The 25,344-nt window shown below is 38.7% G+C and overlaps 1 protein-coding gene across 2 annotated transcripts in view; it reads right to left on the reverse strand.

Annotated features, from left to right (window-relative positions):
• LMO7 (LIM domain 7) overlaps positions 1–25,344 on the reverse strand; it is a 206,355-nt gene that overhangs the window by 37,239 nt on the left and 143,772 nt on the right. Inside the window, exons 5-13 of one of the 2 annotated variants that reach the window (XM_003789721.3) lie at positions 24,534–24,564; positions 23,577–23,690; positions 18,977–19,175; positions 15,097–15,349; positions 13,881–14,159; positions 11,831–12,553; positions 10,895–10,924; positions 2,495–2,612; positions 211–353 (exon numbers count right to left, since the gene is read on the reverse strand). In XM_003789721.3, coding sequence (XP_003789769.1) covers positions 211–353; positions 2,495–2,612; positions 10,895–10,924; positions 11,831–12,553; positions 13,881–14,159; positions 15,097–15,349; positions 18,977–19,175; positions 23,577–23,690; positions 24,534–24,564 — 1,890 coding nt within the window. The remainder of the gene's footprint in view (positions 1–210; positions 354–2,494; positions 2,613–10,894; positions 10,925–11,830; positions 12,554–13,880; positions 14,160–15,096; positions 15,350–18,976; positions 19,176–23,576; positions 23,691–24,533; positions 24,565–25,344) is intronic. The other variant, XM_023513173.1, reaches the window with a different exon arrangement.

Below are 25,344 nucleotides of genomic sequence, written 5' to 3' on the forward strand. Positions count from 1 at the left end.
ACGCACATCTGTTTTCAGTATCCTTTCTTTGGTTACTCTAAGTCACTGTTTCAGCAGTACTTTTGTTTTTTCACTGCAGAGCAAAATCCTGAATATTTCATTGCATATTCAGTTAAAGTTTATTATTGGCTGACACGTATGTCACACTATACTTCGACAAAAATATCTAACCCCGGCATCTCCACCCGTGAATGCATTCAGGCTTCTTACCTGTCCTGCAGCATTTCCTTAAACGTCTTAGAGCTTCTCTCCGGCTGCTGAAGCGCCTGCTTTTCAATTTCTTCCCTCTCTTCTTTTTTCTTCTGCAGCTCTGAATTGTGACTTTTTCGACGATCTTTCCATTTTGCAAGGTCCTGACAAGAAAATCACATCAGCACAGGCGTACCTGAATTTCTACACACCCTTCCCAGCAGCGACAACACACCAGGGTATCCTATTACATCACTGAAACTGTTCACTCCAGCTTGATGCCAAGGTGCCCTAATTTTGCTTTTTATAGCCAGCATTTCTGTACCAAGCCTTTATCGCATGTGTCTGTCTAGAAAGCCTGACCTAATAAGATAGACCCCACTTTTGTTTTCCCAGAAAGTGCCTACCTCATTGCCTACTTCACAAAGAATGCTAAATGCTTGTAATTAGGTGCCAGGTAGATAGATCAGGAACTGTTTCAAATTCATTTTTGTCTCACTCCCAAAACCTGGCTGTTACGTGAAACGGCATGTTTCACTGGTAAGACTGAAACAGAGACACGATTGTAATGGTTAAGTGCAGATCCCCAGTCCATCTTTCATGTAACAAGCCAAGCTCAATCCCTCCTTTGAGGCAAGCCCAGTGCCAGGGACTATAAATACACAGATGAATAAAATGTGGTTCACTTTGAGAACATCTCAGTCTCAGAGAGACAGACATGCACATAAAAGTTCGGTAGTGAGTGTGACAGGATTGAATGGGGGGAAGGAAGGGTCCAAAAGAGAGAATGGTCCTTTCCTCCTCTGGAAGGAGAGAGAGAGTTTGTTTGGAAAGGCTTTGTTGAGGAGGTGAGACTCCAATCTGTGATTTCAGAAGGGTTCAGAAACATTAGGGCATTAAGGAAGATCCTGCAGGAACAGGCCAGCACCCATTTCCCCTATCCTTAGAAACCTAAGTCTAACCTGGCTGGGTGACCCCAAAGACAATCACCTTCATTCAGCTTTTCAATTGCCCCTCATAACATAGGCTGGTTCTGACACTCAGGGCTTTTCTATGTCTCCAAAATAGAGAAATGCTATGCTAAGAATTGATGGTGGCTTTCCACCCCAAACAGAGGCACATTCAAGGTCGCACACTAAATCGAACTTTACCCCCAGGGCATACAAAGTAAGTTTGGTATATTATAAATATACCAAAAATATTTAAAAATAGCTTGAAAAATAGCCTTTAAAAATAGCCTGAAATCCTATAAACTGTTTCCAGAAAGAACAAAAGGAATATGCATTTAGTCCTACAGGATAACTAGCACGAATTTTCATCTGACTTCACCTAATGGATAACCCCTCAAAATTTATTTTCATACCAAAAATATTCACCTTGTATTTTGTCAAAATGATGCTGGATTATGGTTTCTTGACAATTAAATTGAGTTCTCAATCAAGAGCACTAGAATTTAGAAATTTAAGCCAAGGCAGGGGTTTCTTCTTCATTTCATAGACTTTAGTTCCTTTAAAAATCAAGAATTACTATCCCTGGCCCCTGTGTTCATGTTATCACTCAACTCTTAACCACGGAGTTGTCTTCAAACTTCCTTGGGCTTACTCTGTTCAACAGTTTGTCTATTGTGTTTCTTTGTGTTCCTTCAGTTTATCTAGTCAAAAAAAAGGTTAAGCTTTTTTCTTCAGGATCAAAACTAAAGATCAAGTTCACATCCATATAAACACTTCCATACATGTGAACTGAAAACATCTAATCATATTAGATCATGACTTTATGAAAACATCTAATCATATTAGATAATGACTTTTTCAGTAAAAATATTACTCTGGGTTATACTCATTATTTCTCTCCAAATCTCCTTAATTTCTCTTAAGAACTCTTTACATCTCTCCCTACTGATGCCAAGATCTGTTCTAGATCCTGCCCCTCTTCTCCCTAAACTTTGGCAAGGTCTTTTCCTAGTATAAGCATATTAACATTTATACCCCAAATTCAACTACCAAAACAAGTAAATGAGTTAACAATACTGCAAGAAAGCAACTTCACATATTTTTGAAAACTCAGAATTTGGGAAGATAAACATCCTATTATGCTATTTTTACAATGGTCTTTATCATATACAATAGTAACATAAATAGACCAAAAAAGTTTTAAACTCTTTGTAAAGGAAAGTGGTTACATTTTCCATAAACCTGAATTCTGTAATAGCAAGGACAATTGTCTATTGAGTATATTGACTTTTCTTTTAAGAGAAGCAAAGTCAAACAAATACACTTAACCCTCTCCCGTTCTAAAGTATACTTACATCCTGCCATTTCTGATCTTGTTCTTTTAATTGTGATTTTATTTTCTGCATCTCCTCGTAACGCAGCTGACGCAAGTTTTGAACATCCTCTGCGCTGACATCGCTCATGGACTTACTCCTACAACAAAAATACCGATGGTGACCAAAGTTCACATGACTAAACGTATGGGTAAAACTGGAAGGTTGGACTTATATTTGGAAATTCCACCTAAATTTCTGCTGTACTAACTAGATACTTCGGTGATAGTATCACAGAAGTAGCTCTACAGAGATAAATGGTGTTTTTTCCAAAACGCAGAAACAAGAGCCTAGCACGCAATTCAAGTGTGAACTCTTTTGACACAAAATGGCTAGATTAACTTTGCTAACTTAAATGGCTAACTTAACTTTGTCTGAAAAAAGACAAAATCCAGTGTTCATATTTACAGACATCAATGCATAGAAGGATTACTTCAGAAAATAGTTACAATTCACTAGAATCCTCTCAATTTTTCTATCTCCCCCAAAGATAATCTGTTGAGATTTGGCTGCCCTTTTCTGAGCACTTATTAAATAATTTAGTGATTACCTGATATTTTCTCCTCAAATTCAATACCATGAATAAATGGGCTGCTGCTTCTCAAAGATTCTGTAAGATCTGCTCCACCGCTGCACTGGACTTGTTCTCAAAACACCACTGGAAGTTTCTAATAGTCTAGTATAACTACCTCGCTAGCCTTTTTTTTTTTTTTTAAATGAAGGCACCCTTCATGTGTTCAACTTGTAACTCCTCCCCAAGGATACAGTGAGGTTTAGCTCTTAAGAGCATAATCCACAGTAGAAACCAAGAAACAGAATAGGTTGTTGGACACAGGCACTTGCATGCTGTGTACATGCATATAACAGGTTGGTAAACTCTACCAAAGGAGAAAGGCAGGAGGAGGAGGAAGGTTTCCCCGAGAGAGAAGGGTTAAAGCTGATATTGAGGAACAGGTAGAAATGAGAGAGAAGAGGTGCCAGCTTCTGAAGGCAGGGTACCCAAAATGCTCTTTCATATTACCTTTCTGATTTTATTTCACTGTAATTGACTATACTATTAATTACTGAAATAACTCTATGTCTTCTTGAACACCTAAACTCTGTTCCTCAATATTTTGCCATCACATTTCTTGTATCACATGTGCTCTTACCTAGCTCCGAAATTCAGTTAAAACTTCCATGCAAACGACCCTCATATGTCCAGCTCAGGCCAGCCCCTCCTTAGACTCATTTCCAACTGCTCCTTGAATAAACATGTCTACCTAGATATTCTCTAGGCACTTCAATTGTAAAAGGACCAACTGGAAGAATATCTAGAAAGGGTTTTGTGAACTGTACCTCGCTAAGTACATGGATATTTTTTATGTAGCCAAGCTCAATCTTGTCCTCAAACCTGCTTTCCTTCTTGTGGCATTAATGTTGTCACCTGCCCTCTGGTTACCCACATTTGAAACCTAAGAACCATTTTTCATCTCTGTTCGCCTTCTCCCCACTTTCAGTTAGTTATCAAGTCCTCTCATTTAGTGTCTCTTTCTTTCCATCTCTACTGCCAACACTCTAGATCAGAGTACGGTCAACTCTTACCTGGACTTCCAAAATAGCTTCATAAAGTATCATCCAATCCCCAGGTCCAGGGAAGTTCCTTCCTCAGCTGTGCCCTCCACATCAAATCTCCACATCAAATCCCTTCACCAGAATACAACCCTCCTCAGGATCCCTCCCTGCTAGATTATACTCTTCTTGGGTATACACAACTTTTCACATATTGTCCACTTGGAAGCATAAGTTATTTTAAACTTAAATGATACAGACTGAAAATATGATTAAAAAAGGATTACTCCCTCCACAACCTGCTGTTCACCTCTCGTCTTCCTCATCTCAGTGAAAGTCATATCCATCCTTCCCTACTTGAGGTCACAAATGTTGGAGTCATCCCAGATTTCTCTCTTTCTCTCATATGTCATAACTGATCCCCTCAGTAAATCCTGTCACATTACCTTCTAGGACACGATCACTTTACACTGCCTCCTTGTAACTTGTTCAACTTGTAACTCCTCCGCAAGGATACAGTGCCTCCACCATCACACCCTGATCCAAGCATCTCCTACCTGGATTATTACCATCACTACAGTAATCATGTCCCATCTCCTACCTGGATTGTTACAACTATCACAATAATCACATCCCATCCCCTACCCGGATTATTACATTATTACCATAAGCTCACCCCATCTCTTACCTGGATTATTATAATTACTACAATAATCACATCCTGTCTCCTACCCAGGTTAGTACCATTATTACCATAATGACATCCTGTCTCCCACCTGGATTACAATGACAATTTCCCTGCTTCTTTCCACTTCTGGTTTAACAGTGTTATTTTCAACATAGTAGCCAGAGAGCCTTCCAGACTACTCTCCGATGATGATATACCTCTACTCTCCTTTCATCTCACTAGACTCCAAACCAGGTTCTTCCAAGGTCAATGTCACCTCGCTCCCTCTGTGTCCAGCCACATGAGCCTCCCACTCACTCTGTTCCAACTCAGCAGCTTCCTGGCTCTGCTCAAACCACTTGCCTCCCCAGGGCTCTTTAATGTGGGGAATGCTCCTCACCCAGATATCCACCTGGCTGTTCCTCAGCTCCAGGCACCTGCTTCAATGTTGCCTCAGTGTTTCCTTCTCCGACCACCCTTCGAGAAACAGTGAACTCTCCCCTTCCCTGCCTCACCTTCCCCCTTAGTCCCCTTTACCCTTTTATCTCCATGGCAGTTGTTGCCATCTCATGAGTGTATTTATTTGTATATTACTTGCCTTGCCCTGTAAGATCATAAAGCAGAAATTTTCACTGACTTGTTTACTGATATATCACTTGTACCCAAAAGACAACCCAGTCCATGGCCAGTGGTCACTAAGTGTGTTAAGTTAGTGATCTAGATCATATCCGACCACTTTGATAAAGTCTTCCTCGCTCTTCCATAGTACAGTGGTCTGTCCTTTCTCCCAACTCCCCCAGTGCTTTAGCTGCACTTTGTTCACAGTACTCCACACCCAGCCTTATGTTACGTACAGTGCATAAGCGCCCGTGCACACTCAGCTTATCTCCCTCACAAGTCACCTGTTGCTCGGAAGGAAAACACACAAACACGGCACAAGGCACGAAGGACCTACCGCATCCTTCCCACAGATACTGAAGGGAAGGGTATGCTCACTCAGTATCTGGGGTAAGGATGAGCTAAGTTTTGTCATGTATTTAATTGAGCAAAATATACTATATTTGAAGTGTTTCTTTTTGTGTGGGATTATCTAAAGCCATTATCTAAAGTTATATAAGAAAAGGTTTATAAGATTTGTTAAAGAATACTAAAGGAAAAATTATAGAGGGAGAACATGTGAGGAAATGCACGAATATATACAGATCTATTAATATATCTAACTAGGTATGGCTACATATAAAACCTATTTGTATGAATTTCAGATTATAAATTCGCTTAACTCATGCTGCAAAGAACCAGGCTCTTTGAGCTAATTTGGGTACTGCAAAGCACTCACTGACAAGAGGCAGAAAAAAATTTTCAGGACTGAGGAACAAGGGGAATCTGGAAACTGAACACCCAGAGTTATGGAGACTCCAAAATAAAAAAGGAAATGCTAACGTTTTAATAATCTTTTGTGGGCAGGAAGGCTAGATGGTCTGGACCAGCCCTCTTCCTCCTGCCCTGGGAGATGTGCTCATCAAGGGTAGAGGCTGCATCTCTCTCCTGTGCTCCTCAGCACTGAGCACAGTCTGGCACACAGTAGGTCCTCAGCATGAATGAGATGCACCAAATATAATCCAGAGTAGACAAGTCCCTGCATAAGGCACTCATATGAGCTTACATTGTTCCCCAGATGTGTAAAATCATCCACATGGAACATGGGCACACTCCCTAGCTGGTTGAGCCATGCACGGGAACCACAGCTCCAGGCCCACTAGTGTGACACTAGTTTTCACCCCAGCACATATCAGGTCACTTCTGCATTTCCATTCCTCTTCTGCTAAGTGAGGAAGAGATTGCAGTAAGAACTGAATATGGCTGTGTTGACTGCATTTTTTCTTTTTCTCTTTTTTTGTCCAGGGGTGGGGGGTAGGGGTGGGGGATTGATTGTATTTTTAAAACTATTTGGTGCCACGTACCAATTCTTATGAAAGCAAACATGATGGCCTGGGAGCTCCTAAAAACTAACTCTCCATGCTGCTTCAAAGCAAAGGGGTCACCCCAGACCACACTGATAAAACCTACAACTTTCGGAGTATAGGAGTCTATTGGCCAGATCATGAGAGAACTTTCCTTCCTTATCAACATTAACAGCAAGATTATTCCTTCTGCGAGCTTACCGTGTGCCAGCAACACCACAAGCAGTGTACGTGGCTTATCTCATGAGGCAAAGCCCCAGTCCGGTTCTACCGCTCACCGGTTACATGTCCTTGCGCAAGCTGCAGTATTAGTTTCTCTTTCTCCACTTCTCTAAAATGCAGGTAACACCCACATGTCTACCTCACAGAATCGAGATAAGCAGCAGAGATACTGTCAGGAAAATTACATGGGAAAACTATAAGGATCACACAGCTCCCGCGTGCTGTACTGAATAAAGGGCTGTTTGTTGGAAAAATCACATCATAATTCCCTTACAATTTATTTACCTGCTTCATTTGTGTTTCCTTACTTGGCAAGGCTCCAAGTTATACATTTGGATTTTCTTCCCAAAAAATATAGGTCTAACATCCTGTCTTTTCAGTTGAATAGAATTTTTTTAATAGCATGTAAGGGGAAGGTAGGAAGAAGGGGAAAGTTTAAGGAAGAAAGTATCCATCCTAACAAGAGGCCCCCACACGTCTTAATCTCTTCTCCTACTGTGCAAATCACCCATTACCGTCCTGGCACTTTCTGATTAGTATTAAAGGATCTCATTTTGTAATGCAATTTTAGGAACTTTACAAAGGAATATCTAAGGAATAAGGGATCAAGAAAGACTAAATGTGCCAATTTTCCCAAATATAAAAATCCCTGATAGCATTACACAACTAATAGAAATTCCATGATAGTAACTTAAAGGTCCCCAATGTTCAGAAAGTGAGAGATGTGGAATGTATTTATTTGCGTACTTCCAGACATACATATTTTCATTAGGTATCATAAGAGTTCTCTGAAAAGTAACTAATGCTAAAACCTGGGTGGGAGGCATTAGGATCACTAGGAACTACACTAAGGCAATTTAAGGAGGATTTTCATTTGTAGATTTATAGTCCAAATCAGAGTTTCTCAACAGCAGAGCTATTGACATTTTGAGGCCAGAAAACTACCATTATATAAGGCCCACCGGTGTGTTATATGACATTTAGTAGTTATGAAACTGCTAGATGCTAGTAGCACACACACATCCACCTACCCAGTTAGGACAATAAAAAATGTCTCCAGATATTACCAAATGTCTCCTGCAGAGAAAAAAAGCCCCAGAAAGTAACTCATGTTAGTCTTATTTTCCCTTCCTTTTCACTATCTTAGATGTCTTCATAATTCTCCAGAATCGTTTGGCCAAGGCAGTAAGCAAAATACAGGTATCTGCGTTATCTTTCATTACAACTTCCCCTCGAATCAATTATTCATTTCCTGTTGATATTGGCAGCAGAGTCAATGGTTTAGTCACAGTACAAGATTATTCATACAAATCCTTACAAGAAATTTTTATCATTAATAGCTTGATAGCTTCTGCCAAAAATAATGACAAAATTTTCAAAGTTCATGACACCACACAGACATAAATCCATGCAACACAAAAGCACGCACAAGAAATGACAGCCACATACAAAGCATGTTGCTAAAAATAAACAAACTGACGAGTGTTAAATGTCAAATAAAAAGCCAGCCAGAAATTAAGTCTAAGACTTCAAGAGATATTGCATATTTCTCTTTAGTCATTACCAAAAAGAAAGCATTCATGTTACAAGCAGTTATTTTTCAATTACGAGATACTGAGTGATAATGTTTTTCCAGGTGAGTATGCCAAGATTCACAACACACATTATGTTCAGAGAAACATCACCCAGCACAAACATGAAATGGTTCTAGATTAAAAGCCCACAATTAATCCAACTGACGTTTATATTTTATTTTCATTACAGCAGATCAACTTAAAAAAGCATTCCTAACTGGTAGATTATAGAAAAGGAAAATCCTGTATGATAAATATGATTTCAAGTGGTCAAAACACAACTGCGTTTTGTGAAGACACAATCCCATATCACTTTCCATTATTTGGAAAGTCATGCACTATTTGGCTTCACTTTATAAGCTTGCTTTATTTGTGCAGTTACCTTGGCACTGAACTACATGCAGAACAGCCTTTCAAACAAACACTATGGTATCCAAACAACTATCTTACAATAGACCGCAGAAAACATTTGTTGCTGTGAGCTGTGATCCAGAAAAATCCTTAGCCTTTGGAGTTTTTGTTTTAGGTTTCCCACATCTCAACTCAGTCATATCACTGCTCCCTTAACTAAACATAACATATCCAGATATTGAGGTGGCTGTATACATTTACATTCCCATCACACACTTGTGTTCTTGGTATTTGTATCCCCTTTAAGACGCTAACACAATAAAGTCATATTTACAGATAGAAACTCTTCTGAAGTTTAGAAACAAAATGCTTGAAGCAGCAAAGAGATTTTTAATCCTGTTAAAAGAGCTTTCCCATGATAAATTAAGAGCAAAATCTTAATATCATGCTGCTGACATGGAAAGGGTATAACCTGCCTTTATGTGGTACATCAAAAGCATGCCAGGAGTCGGATTTTTAAAATCAGTAGCTGAGAAGTACTTGCAATTAGTTGTCCGTAGCACAGTTACACTTTCGACATCTAGAATGGTTGTATTGCTTTAAATTGTAGTTTTAGTAGCTTCCAATTTCCATAGATTTCTGAACTATGAAATTCATCAAAATCTATCAAAAATTAGAGATTCTTAGAGACAAAATTAATCCTTACAGGGAAAGATATTTAGGTACGAAGGCTTAGGCAGACCAAAGTACTTGACATCTTCAAATTCTCCTCCCCTCACTCAAAAACTATTAGCTCCTAGATTCACAAAGTTACAGAAAGTTTGGCGGGAAACATTAAGCTATTGCTATGTGCTTTTTATTTATTTATTTTGCAGTTTTTGGCCAGGGTTGGGTTTGAACCCACCACCTCCAACATATGGGGCCGGCATCCTACTCCTTTGAGCCACAGGCACCACCCTGCTATTTGCTTTTGCATAAAGAATGAATAAGTGATTTACATTTAAATGTCAGCTATTCTAGAAATGAAAAATATTTCTAGATAGTTTTAAATTGTAATATGTTATCCTGTCTACCAGGTAAGCAGAATTAAACAAAAGTAGACCCAAAAAGTGAAAAGGAAGTAACTATAAACATAATCCTCATAATAATAACTTTGGAAAGTATGGAGATTTTAATTTTTTAAATTTTGAAAGGCCATTTTGCTCTACAAACACAGCCATGCTATAACGTTTTACCCTAATGAGGACTTGAAAATACTTCCAAATACCATGAAGGGAAACTCAATGCATCCCGATCGACACAGTATATGAATAAGGCCAACTGCAGGTATCCTGACCTAACTAATATCTTTTTACGTTGTACATTTTCTAAAACGTAGTTATTTGGGCTTTGACATCCAGAAATCAGAATTGTAATCTATGTATCCACCACATACATATACCTAATCCTGAGCTAAACTTTTTTTTTTTTTTTTGAGACAGAGTCTGACTGTTGCCCTCGGTAAAGTGCTGTGGCATCATAGCTCACAGCGACCTCTAACTCTTAGCCTTAAGTGATTCTCTTGCCTCAGCCTCTCAAATATCTGGGACTATAGGCACCTGCCACAATGCCCAGCTATTTTTGTTGTTGTTGCAGTTGTCATTGTTGTTTTAGCTGGCCCGGGCCAGGTTTGAATCCACCACCCTCCGTGTATGTGGACAGTGTTCTATAACCACTGAGCTATGGTCACTGCCCCATATACCTAATCCAAATGCAAGTGCTTTGGTTACTTTTTAATCAACTCACAAAATTCAAAAAATGAATAAAAGGGATAGGGCTAGATTTTAAATTTCTAATAAGACAAAAACTAGTTAGTTATATAGCACTTCATGCACTGGGCACTGAGACACAGCAATATTACCATTAGGTAGCAAAATAAAATTTTCCCATTTTAGAAACCTCATGCATAGCACACAGCATCCCCGTGTAGTGACATGCCAGGACAAAAGTGCAATAACAAGCTGCACAAAAAACAAACAATAGGCACACGCTTCTCACTGTGAACCACAAAACTTACCCGTTCTCACCATACATCTTTTGAAAGAGTCTAAGAAACCAGAAAACCAAAAATTAAAAAGTCATTTTTTCCAGTTGTATTAGTGTCTAAATGTTCAATGTTTTTACTAGTCTTAACTCAAGATGGACAAATCTCAAAAGGATGCTTCTTCAACCACATTCTTGATCATGTCTCAAATTCTCTTCAATCTCCCATCTCAAGACAGTCAGGCAAAGCAAAAGAGTTTCTCAATTTACTCTGAACCAACACATCCCATCAGAAAAGGTTTCTTACTGATAAGTTAGATTTGGATCCACTAATTGTTTTCACCTAATCAAATTTGTCCATTCTCAAGTTCAATAAAATTGAACATTGAAAAGGCAACTTACGTAACATAAATTATCAAAATGGCCACAATTACATATATGTAAAATTCAACAGACAGCAACGATCATTCATGCATTTTATCCAAGTTTGCGCTCAACTTTAAATTATAAATGTCAGAAATTTATGCCCAAGAAGTCTAGGTCAAACACAAAAATTAAGTTAAATGAAATCTGCAATGCCATATTTTAAGGGGAACTTTCACCCCCCAAAATATGAGCAATCCATAACCAGACTGTTAAGTGAATGCCTGAACATGAGAATAAAAGTATAAATATAGTGGAAAAATATTTTTATGAAACTTCATACTGCAGAATCATACCATGGACTTGGGTATGCACCTTCTTAAAGGGGCATAAATAAGTGATTCGGAGATATGCAAATATGGGGATTGCACGCTTTCCCCCACATAATGACTAGAAAGTTTTTCAAAGTGAATTAAATTTTTTACAAGATGCTTCAAAATGGCACACAACATGCAGAGTTGAGCAACACGATGCTGCTTTCTTGCACAAGAAAAGTTACACAAGACCCTCCATTACAAGCAAATTCCTTGCAGAAACACACTCTGACCTCTCGACCATCAGCCGTTTCTTGTGCCTAAGTCTGCTGGCCTCCCGGATGGCTTCCCATTTCTGAAGGTCGGCCTCACTGCAGGGGCCAGGAGTGAAGCGGACGGGAGGCACAGTAGTTCCCAGTTTCCAGGACTGGATCTTACGAGTCAACATGTCATCTTTCTTCTGCCGATAGGAAGGGACTAATATTCTACAGCTGCTACTACTTTTATCTTTGGATGGACACGTCCTTTCAAGTACACAGAGAAATTTTGCTCGAATTTCTGGAGGAAGAGTCCAGGGATCAGGGAAAGGGACTGGTTGGTATCTATCTGGGGCTCCGGACAGAGGCACTTCTTTCTTCTGTGCTGGAATTCGGCGGACGATCATGTCATCTTTCTCCAAATCTGGAAGTACAAGTTCACCTTCCCTACATTGCAAAATGATATCTCGCTCTACAGGATCATCTTGGTCCGAGAACTTTCTAAAGTCTTCAAAAGCTCGGAGAACGTACGGATTTGCGTGGAAAGCCCCAGTCTTTCTGACAAAGAAATCGTCATTCTCTAAGTCAGGATCCAGAGCGGACAGCTCGAGATCATCTCTTCTATAGCCTGGAGGGTAAGAGAGATTCTTCCTGCGTGTGATGAGCCTGGGGCCAGAGGTGGGGTCGATTTTAACATTTGTTTCAGAAGACAAGATGTCGTCAGAGTATGTTTGGAAGGCCTGAAGTAATAAAAACTGACTGAAGCACAGAAAGGAGAAAGGAAGGGAGAATCTTATTAAGTTTGGGGAGAAAAGTGTAATTAGACAGCAGACCAGCTAGCCATTTACCAAGGGTGAATTATTTTAGGGGATCGCAGCAACGACTCTTGCTAGGAAGACAGGTTTGTACTTAATGCCATCACCTATGACTTTTCTGCATACCAGTTAAAGAAACAAGAGCAGAATATACTTCTCAGGAGAGGTGGGCACCACTGAGTCCAAGTGATGGGGCTCCCTGACCCCCACACATGTGAGAGCCTTTCTCTAACACTCTTCCCTCATTCTCCTACCTACAGTGGCCTAACTCCCCACCCCAGCGAAGAAGGAACAATCTCGGCAAATTCCAAGAGTGGGTGTCATGCACTCTGCAATAGCTACACGTACTCGGCAAAAAAAAAAAAAAAGGGGAAATAAATTGCGCTGAAGTTTTATAAGACCCCCCCAAGGAATCTTTCTTTTTGCATTTTCCCTGGACTTGCCCTTCCTTTTCCACATCTCCACACACAGCACAACTGCAAAATTAGGGAATCTTTCTAAAAAGCCATGGAAATGGCTTTCCAAGAGAATTATGCCACATGTAAATATATCCTGTCTCACACATTATTGTGCTAAAGAGGAATGTTGAAGCCTACAGACTTCCGAGCTGACACACTCACGCCGAAGGCACTATGTTACGCATTATGCTTCATACTAGGTCTGTTAAGGGAGTGAGGTTTCAGGATCTAGTGCAGTCAGGGCCAGGTTAATGTAGCAGCAGAAGCGAGTAGAGGGGTGTCTGAGGCCAAACCCAGGCGGGCTCATGCAGACAGGTGCACCTGGGCTCATCGGAAGTGCCACTGCTTCTCCCGGCTGCATGGGTGTCCTGTGATCTTAGGGCCCTTTTGGCAGCTAGTTCCAGCAAGCGTGAACGTCTCTGACAGTTGATGTCTAGCCTATGGTCTGCATTTTGTATTCTACTAAAAATGGTGGAGCTTCTGTCAGAGCCTGAGTGCTCGTCCTCAGAGTCTGAATTCTTTCTACTGTGGAGTGACACAGAGAAAAGGGGGGAGAAAAGGAGACAAAAGAATTGGAAAAAAAGAGAACTACTGATAATAATTCAAGCTCTGAATATGTACAGAAGAGGGCTTCTTAGGATCTGGATCCTAATCTTTACATTTAAATAGAAACGATTTTCCATCATAAAGGTTGTCTAGAGGCAAGAGGGAACTCAATAGACTTTCTCTAGCTCTCCATGACAATTTCACATAGAACCCCACCCGGGGAACTGAGTGAACACCAGAAAAACAGAAACATGCACAGAGACAAACCTGAATCCCTGAAATTCTTTATACCATGGTTTGTAAGTTTCCCGTTTTATTCTTTTCCAGTTCACATCTTCTGGGATCCAGCATTTGGGAAGAAACTGATCAAAAGAATTCCCTGGGTTTGGCATGACTGGACTTAGCTTTCGTACATAGAGATCGTCCTTTACAATGTTGGGTATGCTTGTTGTCTTTCTTTCCTCTTCCAAGTAGCAAGAGGAGTTGGAAGTTTCGTGAACTGTTGGCCAGTTCTCCATACTGAGGCCCCAAGTTCTCCTCTGGTTACTGTTCAAAATATCCAACCAGTTAAGACACTGTATGAGCATTTGTGACACAGAACATGAAAGGCATGCTTTCTGGCTCACACAGCTTACACCACTGTCGGGGAAGCAAATTAGTTCCCATTCTCATCACCACAGCTCCTATGTAGACAGAGTTAAGGGATTACTATCCCATCTCATTTTAATTTGAGAATAGCTAGGTACACATGGGCCAGAGATACTTAATTAGAATCTGTGTTAAAAAGAAAGAAACAAATCGCAAACAATTTGGGGAGGAGGAGTGTTACTTTCTGAATTGTTATAAAATCAGCCGCATAACAGACATCCAGACCCAGGATATTTCTGACCTCGTCAGTTTGTACAGCCCAGTGGCTAACGTGTCAGAAGGAGAAAACGTTTGCAGATGAGAGTTAGGAGAGGTGGTGTTTGAGATGAAACTCTTGGGCTTCTTTTTCACTTGGAATCTACGGTGGGCTAAGTCATCCAAAATTATATCAGGCAACCTTCGTTCATCCTCAGAGTCCGAACCACTTTCAGAACCATACACCTCCTTCTGATAGGAAGCTGGATTTGAAAAATCACACTCTGTCCTGCTAATTTGATGGGAAATTAAATGATTCTTTTCATGTCCACTACGATCAGTCAAAATAGGAAAAAAAAAACACAGCAGAGCTCACAATGAACAATGTAAATCCTCTAGGAAGCTGGAAGATACCAATGAATTAAAAGCACCCATCTAAAAAAAGACCTAGGAAAACACATGCTGACATTCTAAAACAGAAGAAATAGCTTCAACATAGATAGAGGTAGGAAAAAAAGCTCTCACTAGTGAAACGTTATCTGTGAGACACATTTTAAAAGCCATTCTTTCTACCACATTTAAATATCCCAGCAAATTCACAGAGCAAACTGAACTCCATAATCACATCGCATCCCAGTACCTTGAAAAGGTTCCATCTGCTTCTGCATACACTGGGCTTGCCCAGCTTCTTCTGTTATCCTCATTTTTGTCCGGCTTTTTCTTCCTCAAAGGTGCTGGCATGTAGGACGACTGTCTACTTTTGTTGGGTAAAAAACGATTGAACGGTAAAGCAGACTTTGGTTCGATAGCCGAAATCCTTCGATAGGACATATCATCTTTATTATAATCCTGCATTTTGAGTGTAAATTCGCAATCTGTGTCACTTTCACAACCTATAAAGGAGGCACAAGAATTCGCTTTACTCTCCAGATTCTTCGTCTAAGTGAAACCCAGACAGCGAGTGCCTGCTTTGCCTTTCCCTTGGAAACCCAGTGCTGTCAGCGCTAACTGCAGGGAATATTTTTAGAAATTTGTCACGAAGTTGTGATAAGATCTATTAGGAGGAACTCGCTCTGCATACTGGAGGCACACGTGGTACATTCTTGTGCTGTTGCACGTTCTAAGCAGGAAGAGTCCCACGTTACTACTGCTGAACCCTTTTTCAATCTTCTTTGCCTCCATGATTTTTCATAAGATTGGTTGATAGAACACAAGTGAATAAAAACTAGCAATCGAGTCACACACCCTTAAAATGACATGCAAAAGTAATGCTAGGGAGACTCAGTAATGTAAAATAAGGCATGCTACTACCTAAAATTTATGGGAGGGGAAAAATAAGAAAGGACCTAGAAAGAGAAACCTAAAAAGCACAAGATGACAAAGGCCTCTGAAAGAGCCTTATAAGACCCTTATGAGCAAGAAGTATGCATTAGAAATGAAGTTGGACCAAATGATTTCAACGGTCCCAAAGGAAATCTCAAGTCTTAAGTCAAAATGAGAGCACAGAACTCAAGGTTTCTTTTGGGGGTTGCCAAGGAAATTACAGGAGAATCCTATATTTGTTTTATACACAAATTCAAAAGAATACTCTTTGATACACCTCAAGGTCAGATAGATACAAATAGTAATCTGCTTTCTTCAAACACGTTTATTGTCTTAAAGACACAGGAAGAAAAGAACAGAATATAACACTACAGGTTCAAGCTGAGACTCTTTCCTGCCCTTGTTTGCTTCCTGCCTCCTGTGACTCTGCGAAGGTTTGCAAGTGTTGCCTGCTTCCCACCAGGGCTCCCTAGAACCCAGCTGTGCACAGCAGTGGCTGCCACAGGTGCCCAGCAAGCCCAGCACCTGCAGAGTTCACCTGAGCTCAAGGCGGTCTGGTCTCCTTTCCTCACTCCTCCGGCCTGCAGGAGTCTACAGTAAATAACACTAAGGACAGCCTGCAGGAAGTGGTTAAATAAGGGTAAGAGGAGAGTTAAGATGAGAGTTCACTGCAAAGGGAGAAAGTAGAAGTGGATCTATGAGAACAGGAGTAGCCGTAATCAATAACCAGTTGCTAAAAAACATAAATTTAATTTCTCTCATTTCCAATAAATATATCAATGGCTCTTGCCAAAATGTATACATGTGAAATTTTGAAGTTGACAAATAGAATATTCTATTTTTTTAATTTTAAGTTAAAATCTTTTTTTAGCCTAGGAAAGCACCCTGCGGAATTTGGGGGGTGTTGGTTTGTTTTGTTGCCTAAATATTGTTATAAGAGTTTTCGTACAAAACTAAGAAATTTAACATGGTTATTCTATTCTCCTAAAACCTATTACCCTAAATTGTTCTGATCATTAATTTTGGACTACAGTCCAGAGAGTAACAGAATGTTAATATACTCGTCAGGAAAAAGCATTATCGAAATCGGTGTCTCCACCTCTGGCATTTTTTTTCCATTTTTGTTTTTTGCTTTTTTTGTTGTTATTGTTTTTCCTGCTTAGTGTCACATCCACACTCATTAGACAACATCTGCAATCCCTTCCAGGATCAGGCAGAGGTGTGACAGTGGCCCTCACTTGTGATTATTTGTACCAGGCGCTCAATGCAACCCAGATCTGGGCAGGACCTAGATTCTACGTCACTGGCGCACAGCCTTTGAACTGCGTGAGGTCTGATATGCCATATGTATTTCCCCTCTTACATTTTGTTGACCAGATACCCATTTAAAACTTGCATGCTGTTAGCCTCTGCTTTTATAGCTTTAACCACTCAGATGAATTATAAACTCTGATTCATTAACTTAAAAGTATTTTTCATTCCCTGGTAATTGTCATCTGGGCTACGGAAATGTCACACCTATGTGGCAAACAGCCAACAAATGCTGGAGTGATTATGGAGGTTAATGCTTAAATAACTTTTCACACTTTTTTTAGTTTTTAATAGTACTACTCTAAGAGCTAAAGAATTTGTTTTGTTACCATGCTCAATGAAGATTAATTTCAAGAAAACAAATGTATTTATATAAATTTTACATCAGAAAAAAATAAAGATTGAATTCTAGTTAATTATGTGCATACTGAAATAGTTAGGGCAAATGTAGTGTGCTCTGAAAAGCCTCAAAAGATAATAAGGCTGGATTAATGAAGAATTAGAGGGAGAGACTCAGTGCCTATGGCTCAAGTGGCTAAGGTGCCAGCCACATACACCTAAGGTGACAGGTTTGAATCCAGCCTGAGCCCGCCAAACAATGACAGCTGCAACCAAAAAATAGCTGGGCACTGTGGCAGGCACCTGTGGTCCCAGCTACTTGGGAGGCTGAGGCAGGAGACTCGCTTGAGCCCAGGAGTTGGAGGTTGGAGGTTGCTGTGAGCTTTGATGCATGACACTCTACCCAGGGGGATAGCTTGAGGCTCTGTCTCAAAAAAAGAAAAAAAGAATTGGAGGGAGAAAAAGAGAGGAGAGAAAACAGAGAGAGGGAGGGAGAGAGGAGAGGAGGTACATGATAAAGCAAGCACAGTAAATGTCATGATAAAATCAGGTGGTAAGTATTCCCCGCCATGAGTATTCAGTGTAGAACTATTTTATGTTTGCTGATGTTTGTTTTTGTATAGTAAAAATGCTAGGAAAAGCTTTAGATGTATAAAATATTCAAAATAAACAAGCAAAGTAAAATCTCTAACATTTGAGCACAAAATCACAGCCAAACTCTCAATGTTTTCATATTAGAAGCACAAAAATATTTCATGAAACTGTGATTTCAGTCTAGTCAAATCTGAATAGCTAGAGATTTACAGTCAGAAATTGCTGAAACTACCCCGTAGCCCTAAAACATGCATTTAAATAATGAATTGACTATGTGCTTGGGATTTCGAAAGAAGGTTCCTTCCCACAACAGAATGACTCTCATTAACGCAGCCCTGTCACACTTGCCTTGTCCTAGGTTAGCTCTGTCCCTTACAGCTCCAAAAGAGGGTTTCTGCCACCATGTTAGCTAGCAGATTACCCAGTCTATCAAAGTTTGGCCGAATAGTCTATCACAATAGATAGCAATCATTTCTTCTTGTGGATAGAATTATAAAAATATTTTTGTTTTTTTCATAATAGAATTTTTTTTATCTTTCGAGCAAAAAAGATAAGAACTAGAACAGCCTTTTTTGCAGAATCTTACATTGCTTTTAACATTTAGCTAATGTCCTCAAAGCCTATATGAGCTAATAGTCCTCAAAGCCACTGGTTATTAAGCCTGAATCTGGAAAGAAAAGAGACAGATTATCACTCATAACAGGTCACAATTAACTGCCTCTTTCCCCAGTCCTCTCTAAAAATGAAATTTAAAAAAGCAAAATGATCAACACTACGAGGAAGAAAAATTTAAAAAAGAAAAAAAAAAAAACAACTCCCAATTACCCTCAGGTCCCTATAAAAATCCATTCTTTGGCCTAAATAATTTGTGTTCTATTTTTCTACTCTATTCTGTTCCCAGTCTCTCTTGATACCTAAACAAATACAAAAGGCAGCCAAGAAGGGAGACTTGCCTTCAAGCCCCCCTCTCAATGTGATATCAGAGGAGCAGCTTGTCAGTGACCTAGAGCCCAGAGAATCCAAGCTTTCAAAGGAATCTTCTCTCCTGTGGTGGCCTGGAGGAGCAGGAAATTCTCCACGTTCAGATATCCAGATATCACCGTAGCCACTGTCCCTGCCGTTTCTTTTCCAGCAGCTGGAGTCTTCAAGGGCCTAAAGAAAACATATTTAAAGAAGAGTTAACACAAACTGCCAAAAATTTAATTGATCATTACTCATTGGTTTGCATAATTTAAGTTGTGCTTCATTCAATTAGGAGGCAATGGGCTTTCTCTGTTGCGTGCACGCGCACACACACACAAAGCTGATTAAAATCCAAAAATACATCTGTCACTGTTTCCCCATAACTGATAAGATAAGGAAGTATTCAATATTCAAAGTAACAGTAAGGGGATTTTCAATACTATTTAATAAAGTAGTATATAGGATCTAAGTGTCAAATCTACTAAGTATAGGATATAAATGTTTTAACACAATAATTAAGTAAATGAAAAGGCTATGTTAATCAGTTTCATGTAAGCATTCCAAATTGTATATAAAATCAACACATTGTACCCCATAAATGCATTAATGTATACAGTCATGATCTAATAAAAAAAAGAAATAAAAATAGGGAAGAGAAAATAGTTGAATAAAAGTGAATAATTAGAATAACACTGAAATGCTAAATCAATGATTATTAACAGTTCTCCAGCAATAAACATGAAAGGAGTCAAAGGGAAAAAAAACTTAAGTTAGTTATCCAAAGAGAGATAAGTCAGTAAGATTATATTCATTCTATCTCCAGGAAATATTTGTGGTAGTTTACATTAAACACAAAACCTTAACAGAGTCTTTTTATCATACACACACACACCCCCATACACACACACCAGTTTTTAAAAAGAACACAAGAACAGTGGGCATACATTTCATAGAATTCATGTAAGTTCACTAATTACCAAACCTAGACCTGAATGTCTTTCTCGTTCAAGCAAGGGAAACATACTTGTTTGCTCACACACAAAACTTACTTTCCTTGGATCCAAAATACTTGTTTGGGGTGGTATCTGTGGCTCAAAGGAGTAGGGCACTGGCCCCATATGCCAGAGGTGGCAAGTTCAAACCTAGCCCTGGCCAAAAACTACAAGAAAAAATATTTGTTTGGCTCATGTAAGAGATACACTGAAGTACAACAAATAATGTTAACTGTAAGTTGGTAAATTATAAAGGACTTACTCAAAGTAAACAGTTAATCAGCATTCCTTTATAAAAGGAAAAATATAACTAGACTTTTTAACATTAGGATTTAATTAATACTTACAATGTCCTTGGCATAGTTCTAAGTCATGGTAATCAATGACCACTTAGCTAGTAACTATAATTTTTTTTAATATGGTGAAGATAATTTTATCATAATGGTAAAAATCAGAAATGTTACTTTTGATTGAGCTTACTAATACAGAGACAGTTTAGAGAATCTAGGATTACTTATAACCAAAAGTAATATGTAAATTTTGATTAAATCATGATCCATATTTTTTAAAACTTATGAAAAATAGTTGGGAGACAACTGGGAATTTTTTTTTCTTTTTTTGAGACAGAGTCTTACTATGTCACCCTTGGTAGAGTCCTGTGGTGTTGCAGCACACAGCAACCTCAAACTCTTGGGCCCAAGCGATTCTCTTGCCTCAGCCTCCCAAGTAGCTGGAACTACAGGTGCCCACCACAACACCTGGCTATTTTTGGTTGTAGTTTTCATTTTTGTTTGGTAGGCATGGGCCGGCTTAGAATCTGCCAGCTCTGGTGTTACATGGCTGGCGCCCTAGCTGCTGAGCCATAACTGGGAAATTTTTAATATCAACTGCATAATATATAGTAGGGAATATCTGAGTTTTTTAAAAGTAATAGACATTGTGGGTATACAGAATTTTCACACTCTTAGAAGATGCATGCTGAGTGTTTAGGGGTGAGATATTCTGATAACTGTAATTTATCATAAAATGGTGAAAACACAGTTACATAGATAGACAAAGCTAATGTGGAAAATTTAAATAATTGAATCAGATTGGACATATCTGGGTATTTGTTATACAATTTTTTCAACTCTTAATTATGAGTATTTTCAACATATGGAAAAAGTTAAAGAGTGTTCACAATGAATAATTAGGAGGTATCTCAGGCATACTTTTTACTAATACTGAAACCGTCATTTCATGGTTCAATTGTGTGATAAGTGCTTGAAGCACCAGTAAGGTCTAGTAGATTTAAGTACGATTTTATATGTGTTATATGTCAGACACCCTAGCATTAGAGTTGACGTCCTGTCACGAAAACGCAAGTGTCTACCTTACACCCTGTTATTTTCAAGCAGATGGGGAAGTTAGGCCTCGAACTGATACCACCAAAAATCTTCTCAAAATACAGAAAGATTTAAAAACATGTAAGTCAGTCTTTAGATGCATCCAGTTTCTTAAATACACACTTGTTTAAAAGCCTTAGAGTTCGACACACCGGAGGGGATTTTTTTTTCTACCTCATATATGTTAAAGTTATTGATGACAGACACTGCAGTTATGAAATAATCTGAGTCAGGCCCTGGTGCCTGGTTTTTAAGGTGGACTTGCCCCTGATTAGTCACCTAAAATAAGTCACCTGCAATTTCTCAGATGACTCAGTTGTAAAAACTTAGGCCAAGGATTTTTTAATTGGTGTTTTGGATTAGCCTTTAAGCGTTATCTAGTTAAATGGGAAACACTGGATGGACACAATGGTTTTGATGTTAATAGCAACGATGGAAAACAGACATTACAGTCGAATGCCTCATAGCTATCACCACCTTATAATAATAAGGTCATGAAACCACAACTATAGCTTTTAATCTACCCCAAATTCTTTTTACTCAACTGATTTTGACACTGGTGACAGGAAACAACCTCTAATGAAGCATTCCTAGCACAGACACTGTGCCAGGATTATTCAACCTGAGTCAGCTGTCATAAAAAGGACTGAAGGCTATTAAGAGAGCATGGATGTACAAGCCAAAGTCCCACATAGGCTTTAACCAAAAGCTTTCTTACGGGATATAAGTGCAAGGCAAGACTCTCCTCATGCCCGAAGCCCCCTGAAATTCCTGCACCAGAGCCTCATGCTCGTTCATGGCAATGACCAATCTTCTCGTCTGTCTCTGAGAACTGGGTTCTGTGAGGTTGGGCCATTTGCCATCAGTGTTTTCCTAACACCTAGTATGTGTGTGTATGTTAATATCTCTAGTATTACCCAAGTTAAATTATTCAAGAAATTTAAATAGAGTGCTCTCAAAAAAAATTAAAAATAACAAATAAAAAACAATAGTGTGCTAATGACTCATTATATTTAATGGGGGGTGGAAATTATCAGAAATTTCAGTTTCTATAATCCTCTCTATAATGAAGGTGGCTGGGCTCAGACAAAATCATCTAAGTATTAGGGTAGGTATAAGGCAAGGTGATCATTTTCATCCTAGCCTCAAGTTTCTATCTTCCAATCACGGTGAGTAACATTTATTAAATCCTTACAATGTGCCAGAGACTAATGCTAAATGCCTTACTGGCATTGAATCATTTAATCACCAGAAAAACCCATTGAGCAAGTACTATTAATTAGACAGTGATATCATTTTTGACTACATATTTTCTTCTGAGCCCTGCAAAAACACAATTATAAAAAAATTAGTTTTCCCATTTGGATCTTATAAATGAAGACTTGGCAGAACTATGGTCAATCCTGGTACCTGGCTATCCTCAAATGGTCCTTAAGCATTCAAAAAGCTGCCATATTGATTCTAGGATATAAAGGACTAGAAATGTATATAAAACAAAAGATTCTGACTTAAAAAATTATCAAGTTCCACTTAGCATTTACTCCCCTTGAGGAAATGGAGGCAGCACGGGAGAACTGTGGGGATGTTAAAGTGTACGCATTAGAGATATAATCACCTATGACAAGAACACACAAATACTAAAATAACCTGAGTAATTTCTACACATTCTAATAACCCAACAAGCATCTCTCTACTATAGGTTGAGTTCATAATGAGTATAAAGAAACAATTAAGTTATATAACGTATATAAGAGAGGAACCAAAAGCATGTGTCAAATTATCTAAAATTAAAATAGATATATGTATACACTGGAAATTGCTGTGGAATAGAATCATATAAAGCATATAAAGCTAGCAAATAGATAGCAATCCTTCTGTACTAAGCCCAACCCAGAGTGGAACAAAGGTGGCATCACCATAGTTGTCATAAGAAAGGAGGGGGGGAGAGAAACAGAAAGGGGTAGGGGGAAGGATAGAAGGGGGAGGGAAAAAGAGGAAAGGGGGAGAGGCAGAGATGGAAAGAGGAAAGGGGGAGGGGGCGAGGAGGGAGACAGGCAGGGAAAAGAAGGGAGGGGGAGGGGGAGAGGGAAAGGAGGAAATTGGGGAGGAGAAAGCAGGAAAAGGGGAGGAGGAGAGGGATGAGAGGGGGAGGGGAGGGAGAGGCAGCAGTACTGTGTCATAGTGGTCATCTCATACAAATGCAGCTTCCTTACCTTAGTCAGAGTTTGTCCTAAAAGACATTCAAATGCTTTCAAATTAAGATAGGGACCATTATAGCAGGGGTTACTTTGTACTTTTCTTCCCAGCCAGTACAATGTTATCAAAACCTACAAAAAAAATTCCAAAACAAGATCATTCTATTTAGTACCCAAATGAAGGCTTAAATGCAGATGAATAATACAGATAAGTCATACCACATAGCACTCTGTGGTTGAAAGGCTGACTTCCATTTAAGTATTTGGGAAGGGGAAAAGTTATTAAAAGTCTTAATTATTCTTCCTCGATATTTTTATCTCTGAGCAAGTTCTTAGATCAAAAGCCCAGATTCCAGAAGCTATTCATAATAAATAGTACATACAAAGAAGGAAAAAATTTATAAGAGAAAAACACAAGTGAAACTTCTAAAGAAGTCAATATATTTCCAACAAACCTTTAAAATGAACATCTAAAAAATCAATAATTCTCAGAGTTCTGGATAAGGATACTAAGCTTTTTAAAAATTGAGTTATCACATTTTTAGATATTCTTTTAGTGGAAGAATATCTAGTGGCATGTAATATTAAAGATATTCTATTTTTAATAATTCTGGGCAAATTACCCAGAGTCCTGAAACATTCAGTGGTTTCCCTTAAAATGTGATTGGGTAGTTTCCCATTTATTCTCCTAAAATGTGTTTACTTGCCTTCAGCACATTGTTAACATGAAAAAAACCAGCTTCCTAAATCTACCATACCCTCTTATACCATAAAGTCAGGGAATATATATTCTAACTGTATATTATAATATGTACATTTAAATATATTTATAGCTTGTGACTAGTTGGTGTCTAGCAAAAAAAAAAATTAATTGGAAAAAGGATACACAGTATATTTTTAGATCCACTGTCTTCTCATAGAACTTGGAAGTAAAACCCCACATTATAATGCTCCACTAAAGTAAATACATCTTACATTTTTCACTCTCCTATCGGTCTCTTCTTGCCTGTAAAGAAAAAAAAAATCTATTAAGTAATATCTGTGAACCTTAAATTATTAATTATAAGAAAGGAAAAATCATTTTATTCTGAAGTTCCATGAATATTAATATCATCTGAAAGTTCAGAAATCTTAGAACATATACTATCCATCAGAAGAATTTTTCTGTATTCATTGATTTGATGAAATAGAATGGTTAGTTTTCCATGAAAAGCGATGCCTTCTCCTTTTAGTCATTAGAGTCTAATTTTTAAAACACATTTGCATTTTTTGTATTTTTATTTTAAACATTCAAACGCAATTAGTGAGGGGAAAGGGAAATCAGTGTATTCATGAAAGGAAAATTGAGAACAAAAATCTTTAAAAAAAAAAAAAAAAAAAGGCACCTTTGCACTAAGTTGTTTCTCCATCATCCATAGGGTTTTTCACCCCAGCTCTCCAGAGCAAACTGCCTGGAGATTTTGATGCTGTAGATGTTGGAAAGTGGCATTAAAACAAAAAATAGTCCTGAACCTCTGTCTAAAGAAACTTTGTCAAAAGAATCATGGGTTTAGTGGATTTCTCCCTAGTCAGGAATCTTTCTCCACCTGCCCTCCTGGTGGAATAAAAGCCACTTTAATTACAAAAAAAAACCCACAAAAAACAAAAAAGAATCATGGATTTTTGTTTACCTACAGAAGGGCATATGGGTGGCGCCAATAACTCAGTGAGTAAGGCGCTGGCCCCATATACTGAGGGTGGCAGGTTCAAACTCAGCCCCGGTCAAACTGCAACAACAAAATAGCCA

This window comes from Otolemur garnettii, unplaced genomic scaffold, assembly GCF_000181295.1.
Source record: "Otolemur garnettii isolate 467f Iridium unplaced genomic scaffold, OtoGar3 scaffold00036, whole genome shotgun sequence".
Taxonomy (NCBI): Eukaryota; Metazoa; Chordata; class Mammalia; order Primates; family Galagidae; genus Otolemur; species Otolemur garnettii.